Genomic DNA, 13092 nt, shown 5'->3' on the forward strand with positions numbered 1-13092 from the left:
GAGCTCTTCCTTGGTGACCAAAGTCCAGAATTAGTTCAGCCATATACACCTGTACCCCAATATAATGCTGTCTTTGGGAGCCAAAAAATCTTACAGCATTATAGGTGAAACCGTGTTACATCAAACTTGCTTTGATCCACCGGAGTGCATTGCCTCTCCCCTCAGAGCGCAGCTTTACCGAGTTATATCCAAATTCATGTTACATTGGGTCACGTTATATCGGAGTAGAGGTGTATTTGAAATATAAGTTTTCCAAAGGTTCTTAAATAAAAGAGCTAAAAAGCTATTCAAAATTAAACACACACACAATTGCTGTTGTTTCAGGGTTCTTTGATTGTTTTCATTTAGTAAAGTTTATCCATCTCTTTATTACAATGGTCAAGCTATTTTTTATTTGACACTTTGGTGACTAGACAGGTTTAATGATACTATTATGTTTAGTATACCATCAAGATGTTAGATGAAAATAAAAAAGCATTCATGCTAGTTAATAATTAAGCTTTTATTTGTTATAGGGAACATCAGAAAGGTTAACAATGCATTTGGTGGAGGAGCACTCAGTGGTGGATCCAACGTTTATTGAAGATTTCCTTTTGACCTACAGGACCTTTCTTTCCAGCCCAATGGAAGTGGGCAAGAAATTGTTGGAGTGGTTCAATGACCCTAGCCTCAGGGATAAGGTTGAAAAGATAACTACTTAAAACTTACAGTTGTGAATTAACCTGTATTTAAATACAAAGTTTTATTTATATCTTTAAACCAGGATAACTAGATTTCATTGAACAACCAGCTAATAGTATATGAAGAAATGTTAGTTGTAGAAAATGTATGCTAAATCAGGTGAATAGTTATTAAAAAAGTGTAAGACACTACCGTTAAACACTAAAAGGGGAGCAGGGGAAGTATTTTATCATTCATGTACCCGTACTTCAGTCAACTCTGTATCTTAAATAATTGGTTGTAGACGTATCAATCCTTTTTAAAAGTCATCAGTATTTCAGTAGACTTTAGTCATAGAATCATAGAAAATTAGGGTTGGAAGAGACCTCAGGAAGTCATCTAGTCCAACCCCATGCTCAAAGCAGGACCAGCACCAACTAAATCATCTCAGCCAGGGCTTTGTCAAGCCGGGCTCTAAAAACCTCTAAGGACCACCTCCCTAGGTAGCCCATTCCAGTGCTTCACCACCCTCTAAATGAAATAGCGTTTCCTAATATTCAACCTAGACTCCCATACTGCAACTTGAGACCGTTGTTCCTTGTTCTGTCATCTGCCACCACTGAGAAGAGCTGAGCTCCATCCTCTTTAGACCTCCCCTTCCGGTAGTTGAAGGCTGCTATCAAATCCCCCCCCTCCCCCCACTCTTCTCTTCTGCAGACTAAACAAGCCCACTTCCCTCAGCCTCTCCTCATAAGTCATGTGCCCCAGCCCCTTGATCACTTCCGTTGCCCTCTGCTGGACTCTCTCCATTTGTCCACATCCTTTCTGTAGTAGGGGTCTCAAAACTGGACACAGTATTCCAGATGTGGCCTCTCACCAGTGTCAAATAGAGGTGAATAATCACTTCCCTCGATCTGCTGGCAGTGCTCCTACTAATGCATCCCAATATGCCATTAGCCTTCTTGGCAACAAGGGCACACTGCTAACTCATATTCAACTTCTCATCCACTGTAATTCCCAGTTCCTTTTCTGCAGAACTGCTGCTTAAGCAATCAGTTCCCAGCCTGTAGCAGTGGGTGGGATTCTTCCATCCTAAGGGCAGAACTCTGCACTTGTCCTTTTTGAACCATCAGATATCTTTTGGCCCAATCCTCCAATTTGTCTAGGTCACTCTGGACCCTATCCCTTCCATCCAGTGTATCTACCTCTCCCCCCCCCAGCTTAGTGTCATCCGCGAACTTGCTGAGGGTGGAATCTATCCCATCATCCAGATCATTAATAAAGATGTTGAAGAAAACTGGCCCCAGGACCAACCCCTGCGGGTGGCAGTCCAATATAGTTCTGTGGTAACTTAGGGCCTAAATCTATGGCAGGAAATATTTCCTTGTTTTCTGTGCACAATAATGGCTTGATTGACTTTTGGTCTGAACCAGTATGGCCATTCTTATGTTATGTTCTTCGAACGTTGGGATTTTTTTAATGTGTAATATATCCCTTTTGTCCATCACTAGACAGCTTTTTTCAGTGCAATGTCTATTTTGTCAGTAACTTAAAACATCCACTATGATGTCTATATATGGAGTTTGCCATTATAGTATATTTCAACACTAGTTCCTCCTCTGTCCCAAACCTACACTTTCATGTCTTGTCTCTCTTCTTTCCCCCATTTTTCTTTCTATCTCATTCTGTTGCCTCCTCTATATTTATTGAAGGGAAAAAACATTGTTATACAATTGTTTTTAATGTGCATTGTCTTACTTACTTATCCCCCTAATCTGTAACCATACATATTGTCATTTAAATTTATTCTAATAAATACATTGAAACCCTTTAATAAAAGGTCCTTGTTATACTCTGCATAATAACCTTTTCATATAAAAAAATCAACTTTGATACTGGAAACTTGTCCTTTCTTGTCCAATAATAGTTTAGCATACTACTGTTTAGTATTATGAAAGCAATGTAAAATTTCTTCCCATCTAACCTCATTCAACACAGATCAAAAAAAGCTTTAAATTGCCTTTTAAAATATAAAATACATTTAATGAAATAAGTAGAGTATAACTCTTCTCCCCTCCCAAAATAAATTAAAGAAAAAATAAATTAAAACATGAAGTTTATGATGCTCTGAAGCTGCTGAATTAATCTCTTCAAATGTGAGATTAAATAATGGCTTACACTGCAGTAAGAGTAGCTCAAATTTTGAACAAGGAGGTGGGGAAGATTTAAAAAAAAATATAATTCCAAGCCTTAGAATAGAACTAGAAATTTTGTGTAAATGGCCCATTCTGCAGTGATTCTAGAATAGGAAAGTAATTCCATGAAATCGTGTAGCACCACAGGTGCTGATTATACTTCAGTGTCAGAAAGGGAAGCAGATCCTCCTTCTCTCTCTGACCCTGCCACACTGAATAAAAATAAAATCACTAAAGTTTAGATTAGTGTTCTAAAAGATTTTGTAAAGCAGTTTCTTTTGTGCTTTTGTACAATAGTTTTCAAATAAAAAAAATACACCTTAGATTCTGTGGCTACTTGTAGAAAAGCCAAGTTTTGTTCGGTTAAATCAATGAATTTTATGTCCATAAAATTTCTAAAAGATTTAACCCAGCTGTAAGTGTTACTTGTTTTAAAAAATAAATCTGAAAAGCATGGCTGTGGATTGTTAAGGTTACAATCCTGTCCTTATCCCACATCATTTGCTTAGGAACCGCAGCACACACGCGCAATTATCTCATTGTTAGAATCCCTAAAATAGTTAGCCTAAAATAGTTAATTAGTCTCAGTATTATGAATTTGAGCTATTACAGTAACTTTGCTTGCTTTTGTAGATAAGTAGGAATCTACTTGAGGACTCTGAAAATCCTTAACACAATAGACCATACAGCTCCAATTCATGTCAAGGTCTATTTGTAGATGCTTTAATCTCAGATCATTGACACAAATGTGGCTTTGGTATTGTGTAAGTACATGCAAGTGGCAGTTGTATTGTCGTCACATGATTAAAATCTGCACAAGTTTTTATTAATGAAAAGCGGCTATTGGTGATGCTTAGTATTTTTTTTCTCAACATGGCAGAAGTAATACAGTCATTTTGGGTTACTGTTTTGCATTTTAAGAATATAAAATACATTGATTGAACCAAATCTGGTTTTAAATCACTGGGGAAAAATGCTGCTGACTGAAACTTCATAGGTCAAGTTGCAGGCTAGAGTAAAAGTTTACAGGTAGTTGTATTGTACTTGAATTCCTGACATGTTTAGCTATTGTGGTGTTGCCATAAGGGAGTCTTTTCTGTAGTATAGTCTTAAATTGTAGTTCTAAAATATGGGAACTCAGAAGGGTAAAGTAAGAAAGCAACCCAACCCCTGTTGTAAAGATGACAATTAAGAATAAATTCATTCACTAGTAAAGCTAATTTATCTCTTCTGCCTTTTATAAAGACCTATTTTACACACACTTACAGAGGCACACTCCTTATGAAGTTAATTGGCTTTTTTGTCTAAAGGCTAGAGAATAAAATACTGAATGATTTAAAATAGAGTAGTTCCTTCCTTATGGAAGTTGCCATTCTCTTAAAATGCAAGAAATTTATAGTGCATTGATAAACAACTGCCACAACGCATAGACAGAAGGGCTTTAGCACCAATTCTCGTTTGTATACATGTCAGGAATTGCAGTGAACTATGTAAATGCAGACTTAATTTTCTACCCTCTGACAAGTTTAGTGTAACCAACATTAACATTTTGAACAACTGTGATCTTTCCAGCACAGTTTTAGGTCTTCACTCATTGTACGTCTCCTTGGTGACCTGCTGGTAAACTGTTATGTGTCAGTGGAGTTGGCCTTGAGCAAAATTTTCAGTTTTCACAACTAAAATACATGGAAACTGGAAAATAACCTGTTTGAAAGCTTTAGAAATAGAATTGTTCTCTGAGTGTGTACCAGGATAAAGTTTTATATTATTAATTGACTTACAGGTTACACGGGTAGTATTATTGTGGGTGAACAATCACTTCAATGATTTTGAAGGAGATCCTGCTATGACTCGATTTCTAGAGGAATTTGAGAACAATTTGGAAAGAGAGGTAAGAATAATGGGGTTTTGAAAGGAAAAGAATTTGGGAAGGAGAAGTATTCAGGCTATTATGTATATGTATGTCATTATTATGTTACTTTTTTCCCCCCTTGCAGAAAATGGGTGGACATCTGAGGCTATTAAATATTGCGTGTGCTGCTAAAGCTAAACGAAGATTGATAACAATAACAAAGCCATCTCGAGAAGCCCCTTTGCCTTTTATCTTGCTGGGAGGGTCAGAAAAGGGATTTGGAATCTTTGTTGACAGTGTGGATTTAGGTAGCAAAGCCACAGAAGCAGGCTTGAAACGTGGTGACCAGGTACATAATTTTAAAGTTTATTAAGTGTATACTTGAAATTTCAATGTCTTTGGTTGAGCTATTTTATTCCTTTTTTTCCCCCATGAGTGCTGTCATATAGAGCTACAATGTAACTTGCTGCATACATCTTTGTGCACTGAGCCAGAGATTCTCATGTTTGTTTGTCATTAAATAAAAATAGTAAATTGTCGTCTTTACATTTTTTAGATACTGGAGGTGAATGGTCAAAACTTTGAAAACATTCAGCTGTCAAAAGCCATGGAAATTCTTAGAAATAATACTCATTTATCTATCACTGTGAAAACCAACTTATTTGGTAGGTTTGAGTGCACCTTTTACTTTTTGTTTTACTCTAGTAATCCTATATTCAATCTTTCAGATTTTTTAGTTTTGTTTGAGTGTTATCTACACATAATTTGTGGAAGTAATTTATAACGAAGAAAGAAAAAATTAGTAATTAAAGCATTTGAGTTGGGGATGGAAAGACCACAAAAAGATTTTTAGGTCCCCAAAGCATTTTATAACACAATTTAAAAAAAAATAAAATTCTTTCTAGTGGAAATTGCTGAGAGAAAACACAACTAATTTTTAGATTAATTTACATTACAGTTGTAAAAAATGCAAATTATCTCACATATGAAGAGGTTATACTCTCACTTTCTGAGATTTTAAGGCCATCAGGAACCACTGTAATCCTCTAGTCTGACCTCCTAGCGTGTATATACACAAACATTCCTCTGGATACCGACCTCTCTTGGAACTTAGATGATCTGTCTTCTTTTCATTTGTCTTTGCCTTCTCTTTTTGTATTTGGCCTGGCACACATTCTTTCAGTCCTCACCCAAAGTAAATGCACTCTAGCCAGATGAGCCTACCTATGGAAAAAATGAACTGTTACTCAGTCATTTCCCCTACTTGCGAATCCCAGTCACAAACATCTAACGTCTAGTGGTACATGGATATTATCATCTCTCACTTCCATCAGAAATTAATAATTTAGAGTCTGATCCTGTCTGATCCTTATGACTGAATGCATTGATTTCAATAGGACTATTTTTGGGATTCAGCATTATACCCAGCAGTAAGCCCTTGTAAGATCAGGCTCCTTTACTTGTATGCTTCTATTTTATTATGACAGAGGATAGATATTCTTTTCAGATTTTTAAAATGAGTGTGTAAACATTTTTACATTAAAATTAAGTCTGTTTTTAAAATGATTGATAGAATGTGCTGAGCGGACTTTTCTATAATGTTCAACAGTAGATTGGCAAGGTGCTTTATATTTTTCTTTGTACTCAGAATTTTCTTTTAAAATACGCTGTTTATCCTTTTTCTTCCTCTTCAGTTTTTAAAGAACTTCTAACAAGATTGTCAGAGGAGAAAAGAAATGGTGCTCCCCATCTACCTAAAATTGGTGATATTAAAAAGGCTAGTCGTTACTCCATCCCAGACCTTGCTGTTGATGTGGAGCAGGTGATAGGACTAGAAAAAGTAAATAAGAAAAGTAAAGCCAACACTGTTGGAGGGAGAAACAAACTAAAGAAGATACTTGACAAAACTCGAATCAGTATCCTGCCTCAGAAACCGTACAAGTGAGCATTTCTTAATCTCCTCTAAAACGTTTTTTTTAAACTGTTGAATTGTTGGAACTTTTGATATAGAAGGATATAGATCTGTTAAGACAAAAATGTTAAATTTGCAAAATGTAGGTGGTTCTTTTCTCTATGAACTGTGCCTGCTTAACTAAGATATTTGGGTTGGTTACTCTTCCTTTTGGAAAAGTACCTGCCCATTTTATGTATGTCCTTCTCACCTTGGGTATCAGAATGCTAATACTATATAAGCATACAAGCTTATATGGCTGTTCTCCATCCCTTCCTCCTAAACACTGTTGTGGTATGTGCTTGATATTTCTTCTGTGTACTCCTTTTCTTCTGTCTCTTTAGCCACATTGAGTTACTTCTTGAGTTACTCTCAGGAAAAGTAGTTGCAAAAATGTGGCAAACATCTTGCTTGTAACATAGCAGATTTGGTCTGAGGTTTGGTGGAATGGAGTTTCACAATTGTGGGCAAACCCAGAGTTGAGAAGGTACAATTCTCCTATCAATATTTGCAGCTGTTACACATGCTGGCATCAGGAATGGTGATGTTAAGTTTCTGTTCTCATCAGTGCACTGCAGGTTTGAAAAATTGTTTTACATCAGTTAGAATTTTCTGCTAAGTTGAATATTAACAAGGCAGTATCTTATGGAGCTGAATTTGTTTTTAGAGAGAATAGGTTGGCAAACAAATTGTGTTTGCAATTGATTCATAGCAGCTGTAAAAGTTGTGGATTTCTCCAACCCATTGGCCTAATGTGATCTGCGCACTTCCATGTGGGAGACCAAATTACCATCCCCAAACCAAATTTTCAACCCAGGTACTTCAAGACTAAATTTGGTCCCCCCCGTCTCTTTTACCGTAGGCTGGCATGGGGCCTTTTAGAAATGGTGTGTTTACCCAAAGACTAAATTTGGTCCCCCCATCTCTTCTACCGTAGGCTGGCATGGGGCCTTTTAGAAATGGTGTGTTTAGACTCTAGATAGAAGGAATGTATTGTGCTGATCAACAACTGTGTATTTGACCAATTGAGGAGAATGAGTTGGACATTGTTTTATGGGAGTTTCGTCCAGTTTTTCTCAGTAGAAGTCTGGGGAGCCTAATGGTGACACTTGAAGATAGGGAGTAGGAAGATGAGAACAATGAAACACCAACCCTCCACATGTCCAGCCAAGGAGCTTTTGTGGGGTCCCAGTTGAGTAGAAGATCCAGTGGAACCAATATTTCCTATTGTAGAACTGCTTTTCTCTTCTGTATCCCATAAGAAGGCTGTGCTTCTGCCCACTGTAATGGAGAGGATAATCGGGGTCAGATTTTTTACTTCAGTAGTAATAACTGAGACCAGAACTGCTTCAATTAATGTTTAGGTATTAAAAGCTAACAAACACTGTGTAATTAGTGAAGATGCTATTGGCAGCAAGGGAAGAGAGAATAAAATTATTTGCTTTATAAATAAACATAAATTATAAAACGCAAATAGTGTATAATTTTAAAATGAATTTGTCTTGAAAATCGAGGTAGGCCACTGAAATTAAGGTTTCAGGTATTTTAAAAGCAATGTGTGCTGTTGAAGTAATGCTTGGTTTTAATCTTTTGCAATGATTTAGTTCGTGGTTTTTTATTGTGTTCACCCTTCCAGTCCCTGTGTTAAAATAATATTTACAGTAGAAATTAACATCTCTGATTCCTGTGGATGAAATGGAATGTGTAAATCCTTATAAAAAGAGCCTCATTTAATATTATCTGAGTCTTAACTATTTCCCATTCTCTATATAACCATTCTTGCGTATTTATGTCCCTTAGTTCTCTGATGAACCAGACACATCATTCGCTGGAGTTTGTACTGTTCTCTGTTAATCTTACTGATTGCATCAGATTCATTTCTCTTAGTTTGTCACTTATTTTTTCTTTTTCCCTTTTTTTTCTTCCTCCTTGCGCTTTGCTAATTCCTGTGTAGGGGACTGTTTGGGTAAGAGTCAGAAAAACAACACAGTTGATCTAAAATCCTTTCCCCTTTGCTAGCCTTAATCCCTGTGTTATGTATAGCAATGTATGTTCCCAAACCCACTGACATTTCAATTCTTTGTTAATGTATAATCTCCACATAGGGTTGGGTAGGTATAGCCTTTCCGGCATGTATATTCTCCACTTCCTGAAAGCCTCTAGTTTAGCTATCTTCATAAGTAACAGCATTTCACTGTACTGGGCACTTAAAGAATTTTCATTTGCTATTTTTGAAAACCACAAATAAAAAGGACTGAAGCATTTCATGTGCCTATGTTAATTAAATGGTAAATTACTATTTAAAGATAGGAAGGTATATATTTAAAGACCTCTTTATCTTCTTTGCTATCCAAGCAAGAAATGTGCACTCTTCTAATTGCTGTGTCTTGCTATATTAATAGTATCTCAGTGCATAATAAAGGAATATATAAAGTAATGGGAATCCATTTGCTTTTTCCCTTCAAGTCTCCTTCCCAATACCACACCCAAATAAAATGCTTTGCACAACAGTGGTGCAAGTATGTTGTTGTGACACCCAGGATCTTGCAATATTGCCATTTTTAAGTGTGATTTTCCTGGTTTTTACTTATTGTTTATAACAGTTCAGATCTCAGAAGTTTTGATGTAGTTTAAAAAAAAATCAGTTTAGGCTCTTTATAAGAAAGTAAGTGAATATTTTTGCTCATATATAACCTTTCATATGAGACTCTTTAGAAATATTACCTATTTAATCCTGACAACACCATAGTTAAGAACAACGGCCACCAAAGAAAAGCCATATCTGGTATGGAATACAGTATCTGTTTAACATTATACAGTAAAACTAAACAGTTTGACAGGAAGTAAAAATGAATGCAGTATCTCATTGAAACTGCAAGAGGCATTTAGTCAGGCAAAGTGTTGTTACCTCAACATGAATGTAGCCGAAACATTGATGTTAACACCTCGACTCTTATGAAAAATACTGAGGGAAGTTATCACCAGAACTGATTGTGTTCTTGGGTTTTGTACTTGAAAGAAGACAGCACATCCAGCACCAGAGATATGTGATGATAACCTACCAAATATTATTGAGTGGTAGTTTAGAGGAAAGAGTGTTATCGCTGAACTACTATCACCACTTTTCACAGCACTCTAGGGTTTGTGTGGAGGTATCTCATTAAAATACTGATTTGGCCATAAGAAAGTGGGGCTTGCATGCACTGGGCAAAACACTTGTACTTAAGCACAAAATGACATGGCTAAATGTGCTATGGCAACTTTAAATGAAAATGTAAGTAATAGCTAAGAGTCAAATGCTTCCTATGGTATCCATGTAGATTTTCTGTTTGTTGATTAATTGGCCAAGATTTTAAAAAATGAGGTACTTCAATTTAGTGGCTTAATTTTCAAATGTGTATTGGGCATCCAGCAGTTCTGACTTATTTATTGAGGAACCTAATATGGATTTAGGAGTCTAATGTTAGGCATTCACTATTGAAAACCTTGGCCTTTGGTGGTTATATTTTAAAAATATTTCCATCTGCTGAAACAGTTATCATTAAACATTCAAAGTTTGCCACAAAAATGTTGTTGTATTTGAAGTTCTCAGCTATATCCCTGTATGTAAACTCAAGAGCTTGGCTCCTCATCAAGAGCACATTACCCTGGCTTCTACACCCTCCACTGCTTCCAATTTGTTTCCATTGCCAAATATGATCATCTTCCTGCACTCAAAGTCATCAATAGTACCCATCATTAGATGACATCTCTCCATCTATGACCTGCTAACACTGTTGTGCTCCTCTAGAATAATGCAGTTCACAAAAAATAAAGTGTCTAAGAGCTGGAGAAATATTTTGTTCTGGGATGAGGGGATCTTTTTTTGGAATAAGTTACAAGAGAAGATTAGACTGAGCCAAAGTCTGATTGGTTTTAAAGTGCATTGCATGGTACCCCTTTTTAATAAATCTTCCCCACTCTGAATAAAGTGCTGAGATAACAAAACTAGCCATTTTCCCAGACGTAGGAGGGCAAAGAGCAGAATCTTCATTGGTTATTGGTAAGCAGATCTAATTTTATTGTTATATAGCAATTTTATTGTTATATAGCACTTGGATACAATGGCTAAATGTACCATAGAGGAAACTATAAGATAGCTACTGCTTTTTGAGGACCGTTAATTTTTAGATGGCAAATACTGTAGCCATAACTAAAACTTTGAAGATTTAAGTTCTGAAATTTCTTATTTTCTCATTACTCCTTGGCACAGTGACATTGGAATTGGCCAGTCGCAGGATGACAGCATTGTAGGATTGAGGCAGACCAAACACATTCCTCCTGCTTTACCTGTCAGTGGAACCCTGTCATCCAGTAATCCAGATTTATTGCAGTCACATCACCGCATCTTAGATTTCAATAGTACTCCAGGTGAGCATCAATTATTTTTACTCTTACCTCTGATTTTCCTCTAGTCACGCTTTACTTTTAGATACTTGTTGTTCTGGATCTACCCATCAATTTATATTTACATATGTTTTAACGTCTAGACTGATCATGTATTGTATTAATATACAGTTCTTTCTTGTGTCATTGCTCCAGTTTATTTTAACTCCTGGCAAATATGTTTATATTTTTGTTCTATGAGGAATGTATTGTCTATATATATAATTTACGTGTGTGTGTGTGTGTGTGTATATATATATATATATATATATTACCAGTGTAATCTTCAGGTACATGGTATTTTAATTTGTCTTCTAGCTACACAAACATCGCCGGTAGGCAGTAATTTGTACAAGGCTGCAGTAAGCTAAAATATCACACACAAACCATATACTAAAGTAGACTATAATACACTCATTGAAGAGGAAAGATGGTCTTGAAGTTAGCATTGGGATTCCAGAGATTTGTGGTTCAATTCGTGTTTCAGACACAGACTTTCTTGGGCAAGTCATTTTGTATCTCTCTGGCTCACTTCCTCATCTTTAAATTGGGGACAATCTCCCAATCTTGCTCTGCCTTGTCTCTTTAGATTATAAACTCTCTGGGACACTGTCTCTCTTTTACCATGCGTATGTGTAGCCTCTTGCAGAATTAATCTTTTGTATCCCAGATTATAGGCATCACTGTAATCGTCGTAGTAATAGTATCATAGATAATAGATATCAAATAAATTTCAAGCAGTGAAATGGAAGCTAGCACAATTCTTAAACTGCTTCAGCTATGTGAAGGGCTAAGGAAAATGTAATAAAGAAAGTATTCATAGGCTTTTGTCTTAGATACGATAAATGTGACTTGAACAGTGGAGTAATGCTTTAGCTTTTAGCATTATAGCAGCACCTCAGTGACTTTTGGGAAAACAAAAAGTGTCACCATGCCTCAGTGGGTACCAGATTTAGTACAAACTGCTGAAAAATAGGACAGACTCACCCCAAAGTGGTGCTTATTCTTCCTTTAGATATACCAATCCAGTATAAAAGTAAACTTCTGTCTCACCACACTAGTTAACAAGAAGTCAGAAATGCTGTCCCCTTAGGCATTCCACTACTCATTTCACCTCTTAGACACTAGACTTTATGATGAGTGGTTATTTAAAACTAATTTAATCATATAAAAGGTCCTTCTAATCCCAACCCAGATCAGCCACATAGGTAAATATATAACTCAGATCTTACCTAATAATCATGCTGTTGGCAATCCTTTAGTATCTACTATTTATAAGAGAAAAGAAAGAGGAGAGAGTTAAAATGGTTAAAATGGTGTATATATTTACACTCACACACAATATCATTGAAAAGTTCTTGGATCTGATTTTTAGCAGTGATGTTACAGACTGCTGGCTTGTAAAGTCTTAGGTAACTTCCAAAAGGTTGGAAGGCCCTCAATCAGGGCTGGCTTTAGGCTGATTCCCCCGATTCCCTGGAATTGGGCCCCATGCCTTAGGCGCCGTTTTAATTTTTTTTTACTCACCCGGCGGTGGTCCAGGTCTTTGGTGGGGGTGAGGAGTGGGTGGGTGGGTGTGTCCTTCATTCACTCCGGGCTGGACATTATTTGAGACATTTCTTCTCCCACAGTGGCGAATCTCTGAGGCATTCCTTCAGGATTTGACTACTTCTCCTGCCCAAGATGGCAGAGCAACCCAGAAATTACAGAAACATGCTCTGTCCTTGAAAGCCTTCTTCTGAAGGAACCTCTGTTCACAGAAGGAAGAGCTGTATTAGTAATGTGCAAAGCATATTGGGCCCTCACTGTTCAGGGAAACAAATGTCAGAGGGGTAGCTGTGTTACTCTGTATCCACAAAAACAACGAGGAGTCCGGTGGAATGAGTTTGCAATTTGTCTAGGTCTAATATACCTGAATATTTGGCATAGCAACGAAGTGCTCTGTTTTGATTATCATACATTAATAATTTTTAAAATAGGCTTCTAAATATGGTTACATAAAGACATTA

General features: G+C 36.6%; 1 protein-coding gene across 8 annotated transcripts in view; it reads left to right on the forward strand.

Annotated features, from left to right (window-relative positions):
- Positions 1–13092, forward strand: part of RAPGEF2 (Rap guanine nucleotide exchange factor 2) — a 324533-nt gene that overhangs the window by 282440 nt on the left and 29001 nt on the right. For all 8 annotated transcript variants that reach the window (XM_032803442.2, XM_032803445.2, XM_032803447.2 and 5 more), the window contains 6 exons: positions 516–680; positions 4639–4746; positions 4853–5056; positions 5264–5372; positions 6402–6648; positions 10911–11068. In XM_032803442.2, the coding sequence (XP_032659333.1) occupies positions 516–680; positions 4639–4746; positions 4853–5056; positions 5264–5372; positions 6402–6648; positions 10911–11068 (991 nt within the window). The remainder of the gene's footprint in view (positions 1–515; positions 681–4638; positions 4747–4852; positions 5057–5263; positions 5373–6401; positions 6649–10910; positions 11069–13092) is intronic.

The sequence above is a fragment of the Chelonoidis abingdonii genome, chromosome 5 (assembly GCF_003597395.2).
Source record: "Chelonoidis abingdonii isolate Lonesome George chromosome 5, CheloAbing_2.0, whole genome shotgun sequence".
In the NCBI taxonomy this organism is placed as follows: Eukaryota; Metazoa; Chordata; order Testudines; family Testudinidae; genus Chelonoidis; species Chelonoidis abingdonii.